The 16,127-nt window shown below is 40.2% G+C and overlaps 1 protein-coding gene across 4 annotated transcripts in view; it reads right to left on the bottom strand.

Moving 5' to 3' along the window:
- The window catches only part of LOC149455085 (citron Rho-interacting kinase-like), a 207,354-nt gene that overhangs the window by 174,240 nt on the left and 16,987 nt on the right, over positions 1-16,127 (bottom strand). For all 4 annotated transcript variants that reach the window (XM_089686650.1, XM_089686652.1, XM_089686653.1 and 1 more), the window contains exons 3-8: positions 13,575-13,750; positions 8,667-8,768; positions 5,635-5,777; positions 582-675; positions 294-497; positions 52-205 (exon numbers count right to left, since the gene is read on the bottom strand). In XM_089686650.1, the coding sequence (XP_089542776.1) occupies positions 52-205; positions 294-497; positions 582-675; positions 5,635-5,777; positions 8,667-8,768; positions 13,575-13,750 (873 nt within the window). The remainder of the gene's footprint in view (positions 1-51; positions 206-293; positions 498-581; positions 676-5,634; positions 5,778-8,666; positions 8,769-13,574; positions 13,751-16,127) is intronic.

The raw sequence follows: 16,127 nt of genomic DNA, 5'->3' as shown, positions 1-16,127 counted from the left end.
TACCGATTTTCAGTACAATATGGCATATAAGACTATTATAGTTTTACTCACTGTTTCGAATATTGTCCCAGTCAACACTAGCAAAAAATGGATGACAACATAAATCTTCAAATTTTAATCTCTCCTTTTGTCCACATAGCAAGCTTTGGATCAAGTCAAGAAAGTTTTTGCTGATTTTTGGTTCTTCTGGAAATTTCAAGAAACGCTGCAAAAAAAAAAAAAATATATAAAATTCTGTGAACAGTGTTCACTTTCCTACATAAATAAAAAAACGCAACCAAAAATTAGGAAACCTGAAAATTCATGATGTTATTAAAGGTTTTTGTTGACGTTCCCTCTGTGAATGGAGATTTTCCATAAAACATTTCATATGCAATTATGCCGACAGACCACCAGTCACATTCAGGCCCATAGGTAGTTTTTCCGTCACCATTCATCACGGTGAGAACTTCAGGAGCCATGTAGTCTGGTGTACCTATAGGCAGGTGGGCATTTACCTAAAGTACAGGGAGAAAAGCTCATGAACGTGCTATCATTGCAAGATCATACAAGCAAATGTGAAAAAAATCTGGCATACTTACAATTTTATTTGAAGTCATTCTTGCTGCTGAGCCGAAATCTACAAGTTTAATATGACCAGTCCGATCAATTAGAATATTCTCTGGTTTAATATCTCTGTAAAATTATAACAATTAATTTTGATCAAAATTTCAAAACACACAAGAAAATTAGCAAAGGCAATTCTAACTATGTTTTAGTTTTATTTTTCAATTTGTGTCACACACTACCTCCGAATTTTGTCCATTTTTTTACATTTTATGGCTCACAGAGATCATAGAAAGGTTTTTGAGAAAGTAGTACCAAAGCCAAGAAAACAAAGACCTGTGTCTCCTTAATGGACTCAAAGAAAAATATTTTATGATAAAGTACAAGATTCCTAAAGGCTAACTAAACGTTTAATGTCCCTTTAAATATTTTGTTATGGTTAAGCTGATCCAAATAAACTTTTTACTGAAAGGGTGAGCTTGCTGGGTGTGCTGTATTAAAGTTCACCTTTTGCACAAAAATAATATATGCACATTTTTTAGCAGGTAAAAAAAATATGCATTTTTTTATTTTTGTTTGCAGGAGCCTGTAAAGCATTGCACCAACGATCAGTAGATTTCTAGTGCCATTATGGTCTCCTGCTGATCTGTCAGTATATCTGCTTGCTGGTACTGATGTACGAGCAAGCAGATATACTGACAGGAAGATTCAATTAACTACCACGGCGCTCCACAGCAACAGCCGAAAACTACAAGCCCACAGCCACTAAGGCTGTTGGCACTTGTAGTGCATTCATTCATGGAACTCTGTCTCTGAAAGACGCGGTCGTGTGGGCGGAGCCCCACACGGTAGCGCTGTTTTCAAATCTAACAGATAGTACGGGGCAACTTCTCCCCATACTTCTGTCAGAAGGAGGGGGGGTGGGGGCAGCAGTTGCAGCAATGGGAACAGGTAACACCCTAAAAATGGGTGGAACATGTAACATGTTCCCAAAGGTGAGCTTATCCTTTAACTATATGTAGCCCCAGTTACATACAGTATACAGTGTTGTGTTCTAAAATTAGAATGGAAACTTCCGATCACACTCCTGGAACAAAAATAAAGCCGAGTGCTGCACAGCCATTCACAGGGAGCTTTGTACTCATTCAGTCTAAGTAGAGTTAGACTTTTTCTTCCACTTTAAGGAAATCCACCTATTCAGGCCTAGTGTGGCATATCAAGGTTAACATCAATACAAGACAGACCATTTACAGTGGAATTAAAACCAAAACAAAGACAGGTGGGATTGTTTTAAACCTTCTCCCTGTCTGTCATCGCCCATCCTTGTCAGTCATCCGAGTTTACTAAACCACAGATGTGCAGCCTTACGGCACAGACCTGCGATGTGACTCCAGTGTGCACGCGTGGGAGTGACATTATCTCAGGCCAGACCAAGAGGAAGAATAACAGTGCAGCACTGAAGGGGATCACTAGCCAGGTAAGTCTGTCATAATGTGCATATTAGTACATAATGTGCATATTAGTACATTATTGCTAAAAGCTCCTGGGGCCCAATGTAAACCTTTTTTTTTTTTTTTTTCAATTCCGCTTTAACCAGTCCCTATGGCCGAATGGTGGCCAGCAAAAAACCCTCATCCCTCCGGGTGGACGCCATATGGCACCCTTTCAGGCATGCGCAGTTTGCATGCCAGCAGAGCCGCACAGCGGCATGATCTGTCACCGGCCGTGTACCTCAGACACGGCCGATGACAGATCTGTGTACCGGCCCTGTTGCCAGTACCATGTGACCTGCTGTGACCAATCACAGCAGGTCACATGACAGTTGTATACAATGGATGGCTTCCTATCATGCCATCCATTGTATACAAGTGTTCTAGCTGTGAATGGTCACAGCGATCACATGCACAAGCTGGGCCAATCACAGCCTAGCTGTGTCATATGATTAGCTGTGGCCAGTTAAGAAAAAAAAAAAACCTGAATGAATCGATTTCATTCAGGTAAATGCTTGCTTATAGCAAAGTAATTGTTTGCTATAAGCAAATTGTGTAAAAAAAAAAAAAATATAGATCACTAACCCAAAGTAGTAAAATGTAACTATGGTAACATTATACTACTTTGGTCATAGTGAAATATGAAAAAAAATCTTAAAAAAAAGAAGAGAAAAAAATGTAATAAAAAATAATAAAAAAATTATCAATTTTTTTTTCATACTGTCACCAGTCAGTGTCCCTGATCACCGCCATGCCAGTTATATGATGACACTGTACTGCACTGGTGACAGTATGTAAAAAAAAAAAAAAATAGTGAAAATAATTAATTTTATTTCTTCATTTCCAAAAAATTATGACAAAAAAATTTGAAAAAACTTCAAAAAACTCGCCATGCCTGTTATGAAATACGTCGGACTGTCTACCTTGCAAAAAGGGGTCATTTGGGGGATATCTGTACTATTCTGATTTTCTTGGATCTCAAGAAATTAGTTTGGTTGTCAGAACTTCAGGATTGATCAATATTCAGATATATCCCATAGTTTGTGAACTCTATAACTTTCCTACAGACTAAATAATAAATACTAATTTGGGTTATTTTCAAGATTTTTGGCCTTTTTTTGTTAATTTAGCAAAAAATAAAAACCCCAGCGGTGATTCAATACCACCAAAAGAAAGCTCTAGTTGTGTGAAGAAAATTATAACATTGTAGTTTGGGTACAGTGTTGTATGACCACGCAATTGTCATTCAAAGTGTGAGAGTGCTGAAACGTGAAAATTGGCCTGGGCAGGAAGGGGGTAAAAGTGCCCTGTATGGAAGCGGTTAAAGAAAACTCAGATTTTTGGAAGGAGTTCACCTGCCTGTCAGTGAAATCCTTAAAAAGGTAAGCACACAATCCACTCTCTTGGTTTTTCTGTTCAGATGGATCACAGGTGCCTCCATGGCACCAAATAATACATTCCTACTCAAAGGGAAACAGATCAAATACACTGGGTAAAACCCAGGAACTTTAAGGCTGTTTCCAATCCTCACAGAGGAAGGAGTCAAACAGCGGATGTAGCAGGAAGGTCTTTGCAGCTGTAGGAGCTCTAAAAGACTTAAGGCTTGGAACAGAACATTGATCCTCCAGGTACAGGGTAGAATCCACTGCATCTATAAAGTCTGAAACAACTCTCTGCCAGTCTGTTTCCTTCAGGAGATGCCACCTGGACTACTAGGGAAGTATGGGCTGAGGTCAGCAGTGGCAGCGGGACTGTCCATTGTGTGTCCTAGGGAAGATTTGCTGCTTCCACAAAGCACTAAGGCCCCTTTCACATGGACATTCTGTCTGTCTGTTTTCATCCATCTATTGACGGATCAAAGACGGACAGCAATGCATTCCTATGGGCAAATGAATGGAAATGGACATCGTCCATTTACATTCGTTTTTCTTCCACTTCCATTAAGATCCGTTTTTAAAACGGAAAAATGTCTGCATTTTTGTTCCAGTTAACCACAGTGCAGGGGCCGGTTGCCTTTCATAAACGGCGCCCATCATTTTAGACTGTGGTCCCTGGAAGCGCACGGCACTGCGTTTTGGTACCCGCTGTGTCCCAAGGACACAGCAGAACACCAATCGCTGTACGGGACCTCTGTGTGAAGGCCCGATCATGTGATCACTGATTGGTCAATCAGTGATCACATGAATAGGTGTAAGCAGGATGTCACTTTTGACATTATTGCTTACTATGTGTGAAATCTGTGAATGATCACAGAGATCACATGGTAAAAGGCTATTCACAACAGCCTTGTACCATGTGACAAGCTGTGACCAATCACTGCTCACACAGTATTTCTCAATGGCTGCAATAATTCAGACAGAGAGAAGGAGAAATGATTGCTTTTACAGCCTTTATGGGTGTAAAAGCAATCAATCAATGTAAAAAAAAAAAAAATCTTCATCCCCCCCAAGTAGTACAGTGCCACTATGGTGACACTGTATTGCTAGGGTGACAGTATGTTAAAAAAAATAATATAAAAAAAATAAAATAAAAATGTAACATAAAGGTTTGGAAAAACTATAATTTTTGGTTATAAACTAATTTGGGTTATTTTTTTTACTAAAAAGATAACTGAATACATTTTGACCAAGATTTATGAAGAAAGATTAATTATTTACAAAAGTTTATAAGAAAAATCCTTTTTTTCAAAATCCCAGTGGTGAATAAATACCACCAAAATAAAGTTTTATCTGTCTCACAAAAATGCTAAAAAATTCATATGGCTACAGTGTTGCATGACCGCACAATTGTCATTCAAAGTGTGACAGCACTAAAAGCTGAAAATTGACCTGGACAAGAAGGGGGTAAAAGTGTCTGGACATGACGTGGTTAAAAAATGGATGTAAACCAGATGAAAAACAGATATAAGCGTAACAGAAGTAAACGGAAGATGGATAAACTGAATCAATTTTTTTTTCTTCACAAAAACAAGACTGAATGGGTGAAGCAGGTATCCTCTTTATGCTTCAGCTCAGCCGGGTGTTTATTACAGCTCGGTAAGGTGTTTACTATTGTGATCATGTTTTATTTTTGATATACATTTCAGATATTTTACTGTTCTTGTTGTTTTTTTTACACTTTATTCTTTAGCTCAGCCAGGTGTTTATTATAGGTTGGCCAGGTGTTTATGGCTACTTGAGTATGGTTTATTTTTTCCCAGACTTATTCAGTTACACATTGGGTTTGAGGCTCAGGAAGGTGATTATTTATTAGTTTATTTTTGGGTCACTAGGGGGCAGCACAGCACTATTCTTGGGGAGTGTAACAGGAATCCTGACTGAAGTCATCAAGTAAAAATACCATGAGGTTAAAAGGCAACTAAAGTTAGTTAGACATTTCTTAGAGGAGATGAAGAAAAGACATCCAAACTCCTAAGACACTAGCAAAAAATGAAAACCATCTGGGTAGAGGAGGTGCTATACAGGGGCTAGCATATGGGTTTTTTTTGTTTTCCAATATCCCAATCTTTCGTAGGCAACAGTTCCTGAATATCTGTGTCCCTCAAAGGACAATCAAGAAAATAAAAACCGCAGCCCGATTAGCTCATCATTAAACTCACCTGTGTACATAACCCAGCTGATGAACGCTATAAATAGCCAGAACTATTTCTGCCAGGTAAAACTGAGCCATACTTTCATCAAACTGTTCATCATAACGGTTTAATAAAGACAGCATATCTCCCCCTGGCTGGTACTGCATGACCTGTGAAATATTTAAACGATTATTATCATGCCTTGGAAAATAATATTCAATGCCATATTCATAAAAAGATCCACATGGAAGAAAAATATATTTTAAATATATTTTTAAAATATTCTTCCCAAATATATTGACATATATTTGAAATATTACAATTATGGCTGTATTCAAAATATATATATATTTTTTTTTTTTTTTTTTTAAATACATTTTCAAATATACTGTATGTCTTTAAAAATACATTTAATCTACATTTTTGGAATGCATTTACAAAGACATGTAAAAATATATGTTAGAATAAAAAATACATGTTAAAATGACTTTTTTATATGTAAAAAAAAAAATCTGAAGAATATATTTAAAAAAATATATATTCTAAAAAATATTTTTCATATGTTTTGTAATATATAAAAAATGCATTTCAACAAACAGTAGATAGAGAGATAGATAGATAGATAGATAGATAGATAGATAGATAGATAGATAGATAGATAGATAGATAGAATATGGCCAAAATTGTAGTATTTCAATTATATAAATTCAATATATTTGGGAAGAATATTTTGAAAATATATTTTTCTTCCATGTGGGGATAAAGGCACATATTATTGCCTCCATATTTCTGTTACATTTAATACTATGGTACACCATCAAATGCTAGTGAAAAAGCAGGGGTAATACTATAATATATAGTGTTGGTAACACTAATTTTATATCCACTGTAAACATGTTATGGGTGATTATAAATGTAATCCTGGACAATGAAAATAAACAAGTATTATCCTAAATTAATTAACGTATTTTTCGCTCCATAAGACGCACCTAGGTTTTAGAGGCAGAAAAGAGGAAAAAAAATATTCTAAACCAATGGACTGCAGACATAGTACAGGAGATGACCAGAGACTGCGGACACAGTACAGGAGATGACCAGAGACTGCGGACATAGTACAGGAGATGACCAGAGACTGCGGACATAGTACAGGAGATGACCAGAGACTGCTGACATAGTACAGGAGATGACCAGAGACTGCGGACACAGTACAGGAGATGACCAGAGACTGCTGACATACTACAGGAGATGGCCAGAGACTGCGGACACAGTACAGGAGATGTCCAAAGACTGCGGACACAGTACAGGAGATGTCCAGAGACTGCGGACACAGTACAGGAGATGACCAGAGACTGCGGACACAGTACAGGAGATGACCAGAGACTGCGGACACAGTACAGGAGATGACCAGAGACTGCGGACACAGTACAGGAGATGACCAGAGACTGCGGACACAGTACAGGAGATGACCAGAGACTGCAGACACAGTACAGGAGATGACCAGAGACTGCAGACACAGTACAGGAGATGACCAGAGACTGCGGACACAGTACAGGAGATGATCAGAGACTGAGGACACAGTACAGGAGATGATCAGAGACTGCGGACACAGTACAGGAGATAACCAGAGACTGCGGGCATAGTACAGGAGATGACCAGAGACTGCGGACAGCACAGGAGATGACCAGAGACTGCAGACAGTACAGGAGATGACCAGAGACTGCAGACAGTACAGGAGATGACCAGAGACTGCAGACAGTACAGGAGATGACCAGAGACTGCAGACAGTACAGGAGATGACCAGAGACTGCAGACAGTACAGGAGATGACCAGAGACTGCGGACAGTACAGGAGATGACCAGAGACTGCGGACAGTACAGGAGATGACTGCTGACCTTTGGGGAAGGGGGGGGGGGGAACGGGTACCTGAATTTGACAGGTACCTGCTCTTACTTCCGCGGAGTTGTTCTTTGGTTAGTGTCCGCTCTGCAGTGGGACCTTACCTGTTCCTCTATCCAGCGCTGCGCTGTCTTCCCGGCTTCTGTAGTGTGGGCGCTCGGCTTGACAGCCAGGTACCCAGTCTGCGCTTTGTGATTGGTCCGGCGGCTTCTGAGACCTGTCATGTGTCCCAGGTGCCGCCTTACCATTCACAAAGCGCACTGCTTCTCGCGCATACGCACTGGGCACCTGGCTGTCAAGCCGAGCGCCCACACTACAGAAGCCGGGAAGACAGCACGGCGCTAGATAGAGGAACAGGTAAGGTCCCACTGCAGAGCTGAGCGGCCGGCCCTGTATTCTGCCACGGTGGCGGTGGAAATACTGGACCGGCCGCTCCATATTCGCTCCATAAGACGCACTCACATTTCCCCCCTTTTTTGGGGGGAAAAAAGTGCGTCTTATGGAGCGAAAAATACGGTATATGGTTGACTTAATCATAACAGATTAAGACTGACCAGTAGAATATAGGAACCAATATGCAGTATAAGGGCCCAGGGAAAATGTGCACTTATGGACAACTATAGATGACGCTCCAAAAAAGGAGACAGCTGTAATTAAGAAGACAAACCAGCTACCTGATCGCTATAATTTGTCCAGCCCTAAGTTTTAGAGCCAATTCACACATACTGTAAGGGATTCCCTTGCAACTAATAACACAAACACACGTGTTAATGTGTGTTGTGGTAAGTCAGTCCATTTATTATTAATGGACTGTCAACAAACCGCAACAAAAGATGTGCTTGACTCCTTTTCAGCAATGCAATGCACTACAAGCACTGTATGTGAGCGCAGGGTGTTGGGGTGCTATTCACGAGTGGCACTACAAAGCACATGAGCAGTGCATTGCTGTAACCTGCCCATTTTAGTGCTTGTTATCTCAGTGACCAAGGGTAAATAAGCCCTTAACATCGTAAGTATTTGTCTAAAACTTATCTGAATATTCTAGTTTCTCAGGTACATTTTGTACAGTTCAGCCATGTTAATATTGCATTCATTTTCAGAAATAATATTATGAGGGCACTATTAAAATATTAAGAATATCAGTAACATAATATGTCACTTACCAGATAAAGATGCTCTTTATTTTGAAAGGCATAATGTAAGGTAGGTATCCAAGGACTTGTGTGATTACTTAATATGCTTCGCTCTTCTTCAAAAAATGAAACCTAAACAGGTGACAGTAAATTATTATGTGTTCCCTAAAAATCAACCAAAAAAAAAAAACTTTAGCTGTATCTTTATCAACCACTATACCCAAGTTACATTATTTAAGCTAGTTTACATTAAAAAAGGTTTGAATTAAAATCATGGACAAATAGGTAAATGTTTCAGGGGATTACAGGAATAGAAAATATAATACTGAGATGGCATAGTCACGAATATTTTCTAGCACATAATTGACAGTCAGCTACTTCCACAGAACAAAACTGTTACAATTGCTACAATTTTGTTGCTTTCTATTGCCTCCAGCAGGAGTTTACATAGAACAGTAGGCCAACAAAAAATGTATCAGAAATATTCAAATATCCCAATCATTGTTATAAAAAATTTTACTTGCTGATGCATGAATGTTATTGAATTTAGAGCAAATAATGAATTTAAACTTACTATCTGGCCACACATTTAATCAGCATACATGATTGCTTCAGACCAGTGAGATAATGCTTGTAAAGTGACAAATCCTGACACTATGTCTTCATCTGTATACTGACAAATTACAGGGAAAATACAGGATACCTCTCTTATTACTACCCCCATCAAGTTCCTACAATACATTAACACTTCAATATACTCTACTAACTGGATTTACTCCATAAATAATATATACAGAACATAGCCACTTCTTCCTGAATTCCTTTGAGTACCAAGTGCAGGATATTAGTTTTCCTTGGACCTTAAGTTCATACATCAATTATTTCATGAGGGAAAACCTAAAGTGATTATAAAGGTTTGTTTAAATAAAAAAATATATATTTACCCACTCTATGTAATAGTTTTGCACAGTGTAGCCCCGATCCTCCTCTCGAGTTCCCTGCCGGCGCTCCTGGCTCCTCCCCTTAATCAAGTCACTTGCTATGGGGGCACTGGTGCATGCTTGCTCCTGGGCCCAGCTCCAAGCAACCATAAGACACAGAGCCGTGGCTTTGTCCGCCCCCCGCTCTCTCCTCATTGGCTCACTGGCTATAATTGACAGCAGTAGGAGCCATTGGCTCCTGCTGCTGTATCTCAGCCAATGGGGAAAGAGAGACCCGGGGCAGCTGAGGCTCCCATGCACACCACTGGATCAAGAGGGAGCTCAGGTGAGTATTGGGGGGGGCTGTGGGGGGAGCAACACACAGAAGGTTTTTTACCTTCATGCACAGAATGCATGAAGGCAAAAAACCTTCAGCCTTACAACCACTTTAAGAATTTTATAACCCTGCAACTCGCATTTGACGTTCCCAATGTCAAAATATTCTATTATCAACACAGAGTGTGCAGCCAATTCACCTCCCAAACAGCATGTTATTATACCACAACCAATGATGGAGAATTGGGAAGACACTGAGGAAAATTAGTATGAAAATTCTCAATCCATGTGAATGTTGTTCAAAAGATTTTTTGTTTGATTTTGGAATGAATGGACTTTAACAAACAAAACCCACATGCACGGTTAGATATTCGCTCGTTTCAGAAAAAGTTTCTTCGAATTTTCTTGTCACTGCAGTCAAAAACGAAAGTTGATTTGACCCACTAACGATTAGAAAAATTAAACTTTGTTAGAACATTATTTTCCTAAGAGTTTTCATTTGAAATTCTACCTACCTATGCCCAGCTTGATCTCCTCCAAAGACAAACCCATCTAAGTAAACTACTGTACCATCAGACATACGCAGTTGTATAATTTTAAAGTTTGGCAGTCTCCATTCTGTTTTCACCTTTGTGGCCATGCAGCAGGTTTTCTTCATAATATATGGTCCTGTCCCAAGACACAACTTTTCTGGATGCAGGTGTATGGATTTATTAAAACTGCCTTAGGCCTTCCCCAATTTAAGGTGTTAGTTCACCTTTACAGAAAAAACATAAAATGTGAACTAAACACTGTATACCCTCCCCATCCCTGGGTTTCGCTGCACTTACTTCTGGGGAAGCTGTGCTGTCAGTGCTCATGGAGCCAGGTTCTGGGATTTGAAGCCCCACTCTTCTCCCTCTTCTCTGCAAAGTGCTTCCGGGACAGACCAGAGTAATTCTGAATGGTAATCGGTGTTATAGTGAAACACTTTGATACAGCATAAGAGCTTCCAGGACAGATCAGAGTAATTCTGACTGGTAAACGGTGTTATAGTGAAATACTGTGATACAGCATAAGAGCTTCCGGGACAGACCAGAGCAATTCTGACTGGTAATCGGTGTTACAGTGAATCGCTCTGATCCATCCCGGAAGCACTGCACATAGAAGAGGGAGAAAAGCAGGGATTTCAAAACCCTGGACCGACTCTGCGGGCACTGACTGCACAGCTTCCACTGGGGGTGGTTGGGAGGGCCTACCATATCAGTTCACCTATACATTTTTATTTTCTGTAGGTGACCTAACACTTTAAATTCCTCCAAAGCATGCCTCTCAGGGCTAGTGGGGGATCTTCCCATTAACTCTCACATAAAAAAAAAAAATGTTAAGGGTACTCAATGACTTCTTTCTCCTACTTTACCTGGGTGGAATAGGTAATCAACTTTGTCTTTCATCTCCACCAACTTACCTACACTACTAGAGGATCCCTAAAGAGCTTTGACAAGACCTGGAACCTCTTGTCCCGCCTCCCACTTACGACCTAACTTCAAAGTAGTTCCCAGGAGACCACAACTCTTAATCTAAGGTTTGAATATATTTAACTGTATTTCTTGTCAACACTTTACCTGTATAATTTACCATTGACACACAGTATGTAAGAACAAGAGTGTTGATTCCTTTATGTTTCTGTAAGATGTTTTTCTTACTTTAATTGTATTGTTATACATGTTTAAAAAGCAAGGAAGGTAGAGCATGAGCATAAGAACTCATGAATTCACGAATTCACATGTGTCTGTTGTACCCCACACTTAGTCCTTTTAGAACACACAAAATCCATGCTCCTTTATTCTGTATAAAAGAGTTTTACCACTTTATTTTACTCAATATAATACAGGACATGAATTGATAAGAGAATTTAATACAAAAATAAAGTACCACTTACAGAACATGAATTAATTTCTAAAATGTAGACTTAAAACATCAGTCCACCCAAAACTAATACTTTGCTTCAGGTAGATGTTTGCAATATGAATCATGCACTGGTTCATCTACTAGGGACAATAGTCTCTGATCCGGGTCTGCCTATCAGTTGCAGTCACTCGAGGGTATTCATCTTTCCCCTTGAATTTTACCTTTTTGTATATTTTGGAGAATAGACTAGGAGACATTGGATGTCCATTAAAGTATAAGAGTAACACTGGGGGACAGAGCCAGAAGCTTACAAGGCAGATCTTTCTACCAGAGCCCCCACAGGTAAGATAAACCAGAGGGTGAATCAACTTGTCAGCATTTAGCAAAAGCTGAAACAACAGTTTTAAGTACGCTGCCCCTTTAAAGCTCCTATATGCTCACGTTTTTGTTCCCATATGGGGCCAGGACTGGGGATTGCCACTGGCAAGGAAAGTGTCAAAGTCAATGATCCTTTGCTAAGCATCCCCTTTTGACAACAGAGGTATTGAGATTTAAAGCATATTTTAATATCTGTATCAAAATATACATTTAATTTGCATTTAGGCTTATTGTCTTTTAACAACCCTCTGTATTATCTCAAAATGTGTATGTCTCCTTAACGGGGAACTAAACCCTCTTATCCTTTACAGCCAAAGGAGCTGCCATTCTTTGATATACAGGTGCCATGCTGCTGCACATGATATGTAGGTGCCATGCTGCTGCACATGTGATCAGCTATGACACCAGCCATCTGATGGCTTGAAAGTTCATTTGAGAGGTAACACAAGCGCATTGGATACCTATGCAAATATTTTGGTAAACTGAAATTAAAAATGGTCAGAAACCAACTGGTATAAATCTCATAACATGTTTTATTGCTCAGCGGAGGCCCAATGGAATAACAAACTGAAATTCACTGTTTCCATTAGGCCCAGATCACACCAATGTGCATTTAAACACAGAACAATGTGATAGAACGCATCACAATGTGCGTTAAGGAAAGTATTTTGACTCTCAGCTGTGAACAAATAAACATGCTAAATGTGTCACAGAAAGAGAAGTGTGTTTCGTGCGCATGGTGTAAATCCTGCCTTAGATACTGATGACCACAGAGCTTTATCAGTAATACCCCCCACCCCCCCACCCCTCGTATAAATTGGTAAAGTCTATGTTGAGAAGGAAAAAAAAAAATTATCAGCACAAGGGACGTTGCTTACATTTAATTCAAAGTGTACCTTGTTCTTTTGCCAGTTGTTTTAATGGAAATCTGAAGTCCCTGGCCCCCTTCCCATACCCCACAGTGGTATTCTCCGAGGCTGCTGGCTACTCCATTCATAGAAGCTGTACTACAGCATCTATAAATGAAAACACTCTATGAATGGGGGAGGTGGACCTTTCATTCATCCTCCCATGCTCCATTCATAGATCGCTTTTAATGCTTAGAAGCTATAGTACAACTTTTGTGAATGGAAGGGGGAGCAAAGAGGGCAGGCATAGTAAGCACATTTAATGAGTGCCTGTCATAGGTTCAGCACTGGCATTAATCACCACAATACTGAATATGACAGCTGTGGGGTATGGGAGGGGGACAGAGGACTTTGGATTTTCACTACGTCATCCAACAAAAGCACAAGGGACACTTTGCATTAAATGTAAGTAGTGCCCCTTGGGATTTTACCTAAACTTAGGCTTTAACCTTAGTAACCTTTTACTTAGCAATATTTGCATATGAAATATACAGCACCCCAAATACCTGTTCCTGTGCTAGCAGTGCTTTCTTCTTCATCACTTTCATAGCAAAGGTTTCTCCAGTCACTTTCTCTTTGACAACATGCACATCTGCAAAATGGCCTCGTCCAATCACATTCTTGACGTCAAAATCCTTCACACTAGGCTGAAGCTCATGTAATTCTGCAACAATGTCTGAATCTAGGAGGAGAAATAGTATTACAGAGCAGTGCAAAATGTTACAGTCCAAAACAAACAAATGCTTGATCAAATAAATGGTGGATAAAGTTTTAAATAATAAACTCAGTCTAAATAAAAATATATAATAAAATAAAAAATTTAAATACCAAAAGACTTGGGAAAACAGCTCATTTGAAGTCCACTACATTACCAATGAAAATGATGTGTCTCTTCATAGCCCAACACTACATGAGCTTGCACATAAGCATGCAAAATGTCTATTTGCACGAGCATTTTATGTTTTTTACTCAAATATGTACTGCTATCTTAAGTGGAGAAGGGGGATTAGCTACATAAAGGAATTCTATTCTAAATGTACAGAAAGCTGACAGAAGAATAAGCGCTCTTTGACATGAATGTTTATTTTTTTGTAGGAGTACAGTTTTTCATAAATAGTCAGAATACTTGTCACGGTGTAAGGTCAGGTTCAGAGACCAGTTGCTATAGCAGTAAAAGGCTTACCTGGAACCAGCAGGATAGGTACACCAGCGGATCCCCCTGGGAATGACGCAGGCTCATCTGAGGTGCGGGGTCTAAGTATTAACCGGTATTCACCAGAGCTCCTAATGGTGGAGATGGATTGGGCTGCGTGTTAATACCAGGTCGCAGATCTCAGGATCACCCCACCAGGGAATGAGCAGACTGGGAACCAATAGCGGATCAACAGGTTAGGGATCAGACGAAAGCAGAGTCGGTCACAAGCCAAGGGTCGGTCACAAATGGTAGCAGATCAATCGTGGTCAGGAACAAGCCAAAGGTCAGTAGCGGAGGTGTAGACAGCAGCAGGAACAGTAGCAGGATATTGGCTGGAAAGGCACAATAATCTGGCAAGGAGGAAGTCCAAGGACATGGCTTATATAGGAAGTTCATGGGAGGAGCAAGGAGTTCAAGGTTCAAGAGCAAACAAGGCACAAGGCAGGATTATCCAATAGATGAGGCAAAGTGTTGTCCAGCATTCCAGGTAGCTCAGTGAGTAGAGTTACTGCCTGACACAGTAGAAGTCCCAGGTTCAAGTCCAGGCCCTGACAATACTGTATGTAATTTGGATGTTTTAGATCGAAACAGAACATAGCTAATGTACACCTGACCTGATCTGATCTAATTTAAAAAAAATAATAGCCTGAGGTATCAGTGCTGAAGGACAGACATCTTGTGGTGAGACTGTGTACATGTGTTAGTGTTTATATAGATCTTGTGGAGTGGCTTTGAATCTTGACCCAAGCTGTTCAGAGGGCCTCGACTTCTCATACAAAATTAATATAAACTTTGACACAACCTTGTGCTAAACCCAATCTCCACTAATTCCCCTATCAAACCTCTAAGCCTGCCATGGCTTAGAGCTGGGAGGAGTGGTGCCTAAACTTGACTTGTTTTTCAGAAGTGTTGTCACCACTCTTTAGCCCAGGTCTGATCTTCTTTTCTAAAATATAGTTATAGTTGAATGACTCACTGTTGAAAGTTTATTTTAGATCAGTGCTGCTTAAACTTGTAGTGACCCACCACCAGTATTTTGTGGATATCAACACCAGAAGCAAAGATAGGATATTTGACCTTCCAGTAAAATCTGTTTCCTGGAGTGCAGTGCAGGATACAGGCTTCTTGCAGCTGGGATATATACAGATACCTTCTGGAGATCAGACAATTGGGAAAAAGAAAGGCTGCACAGACATCCCCCTATATAAATCCTCCCTCTCCCAGCTATCCTTAAGGCTGGTACACATGGGTTAAATATTGGCTGATATTTGCCAGTTCAACAGAAACCATCCGACGTTTGCCCATTGTGTACAGCAGCCTGTCCGGCTTCTGCCGAATGGGCATGCTGGAAAACAAACAGCCGACCGGCATCTGACCAGCACTTGCAGCCAAAACAAAATAGCTCAGCGGGGAGATCACTGTACTAACATCTCATAGTTGGCACAGTACCACACCAGGAGTCCTTCAGTAGGACAAATCAACACCATTAACCCTGGCCATCCTGGTATGGCTGACCACATCATCAGAAGGGTTTCAGCAATCCTTGCATATCCCAAACTAAGGAATGAAATTGGCACCCTCAGCAAATGTTTAAAGGGCTTTTGCCCTGTACTCACCACTTCAGTAGCAGGAATAAGAGGAATTTAACCACAACCTTGTTTTGCCCTCCACAATGGACATATCCCTGCAGGGGTTTTCAGAAACTGGGCTCCACACCAAGCAGACCACAGCTCTGGACCTGTAAAGCACCCTGTGGAGCATCCACAGCAGGCTCCAGTGCAGAAACATTACAAGCCAGCCGCACATCTTCTACCATACAGGGTCTAGGTATAGTCCCAGAAGGCTCTGCCAATGTATTCCATGA

The sequence above is a fragment of the Staurois parvus genome, unplaced genomic scaffold (genome assembly GCF_062004578.1).
Source record: "Staurois parvus isolate SC_StPar_1 unplaced genomic scaffold, SC_StPar_1.0 ptg000404l, whole genome shotgun sequence".
Taxonomy (NCBI): domain Eukaryota; kingdom Metazoa; phylum Chordata; class Amphibia; order Anura; family Ranidae; genus Staurois; species Staurois parvus.
The sequence above is the reverse complement of the archived record's forward strand: the minus strand, read 5'-3'. Positions and strand labels throughout refer to the sequence as shown.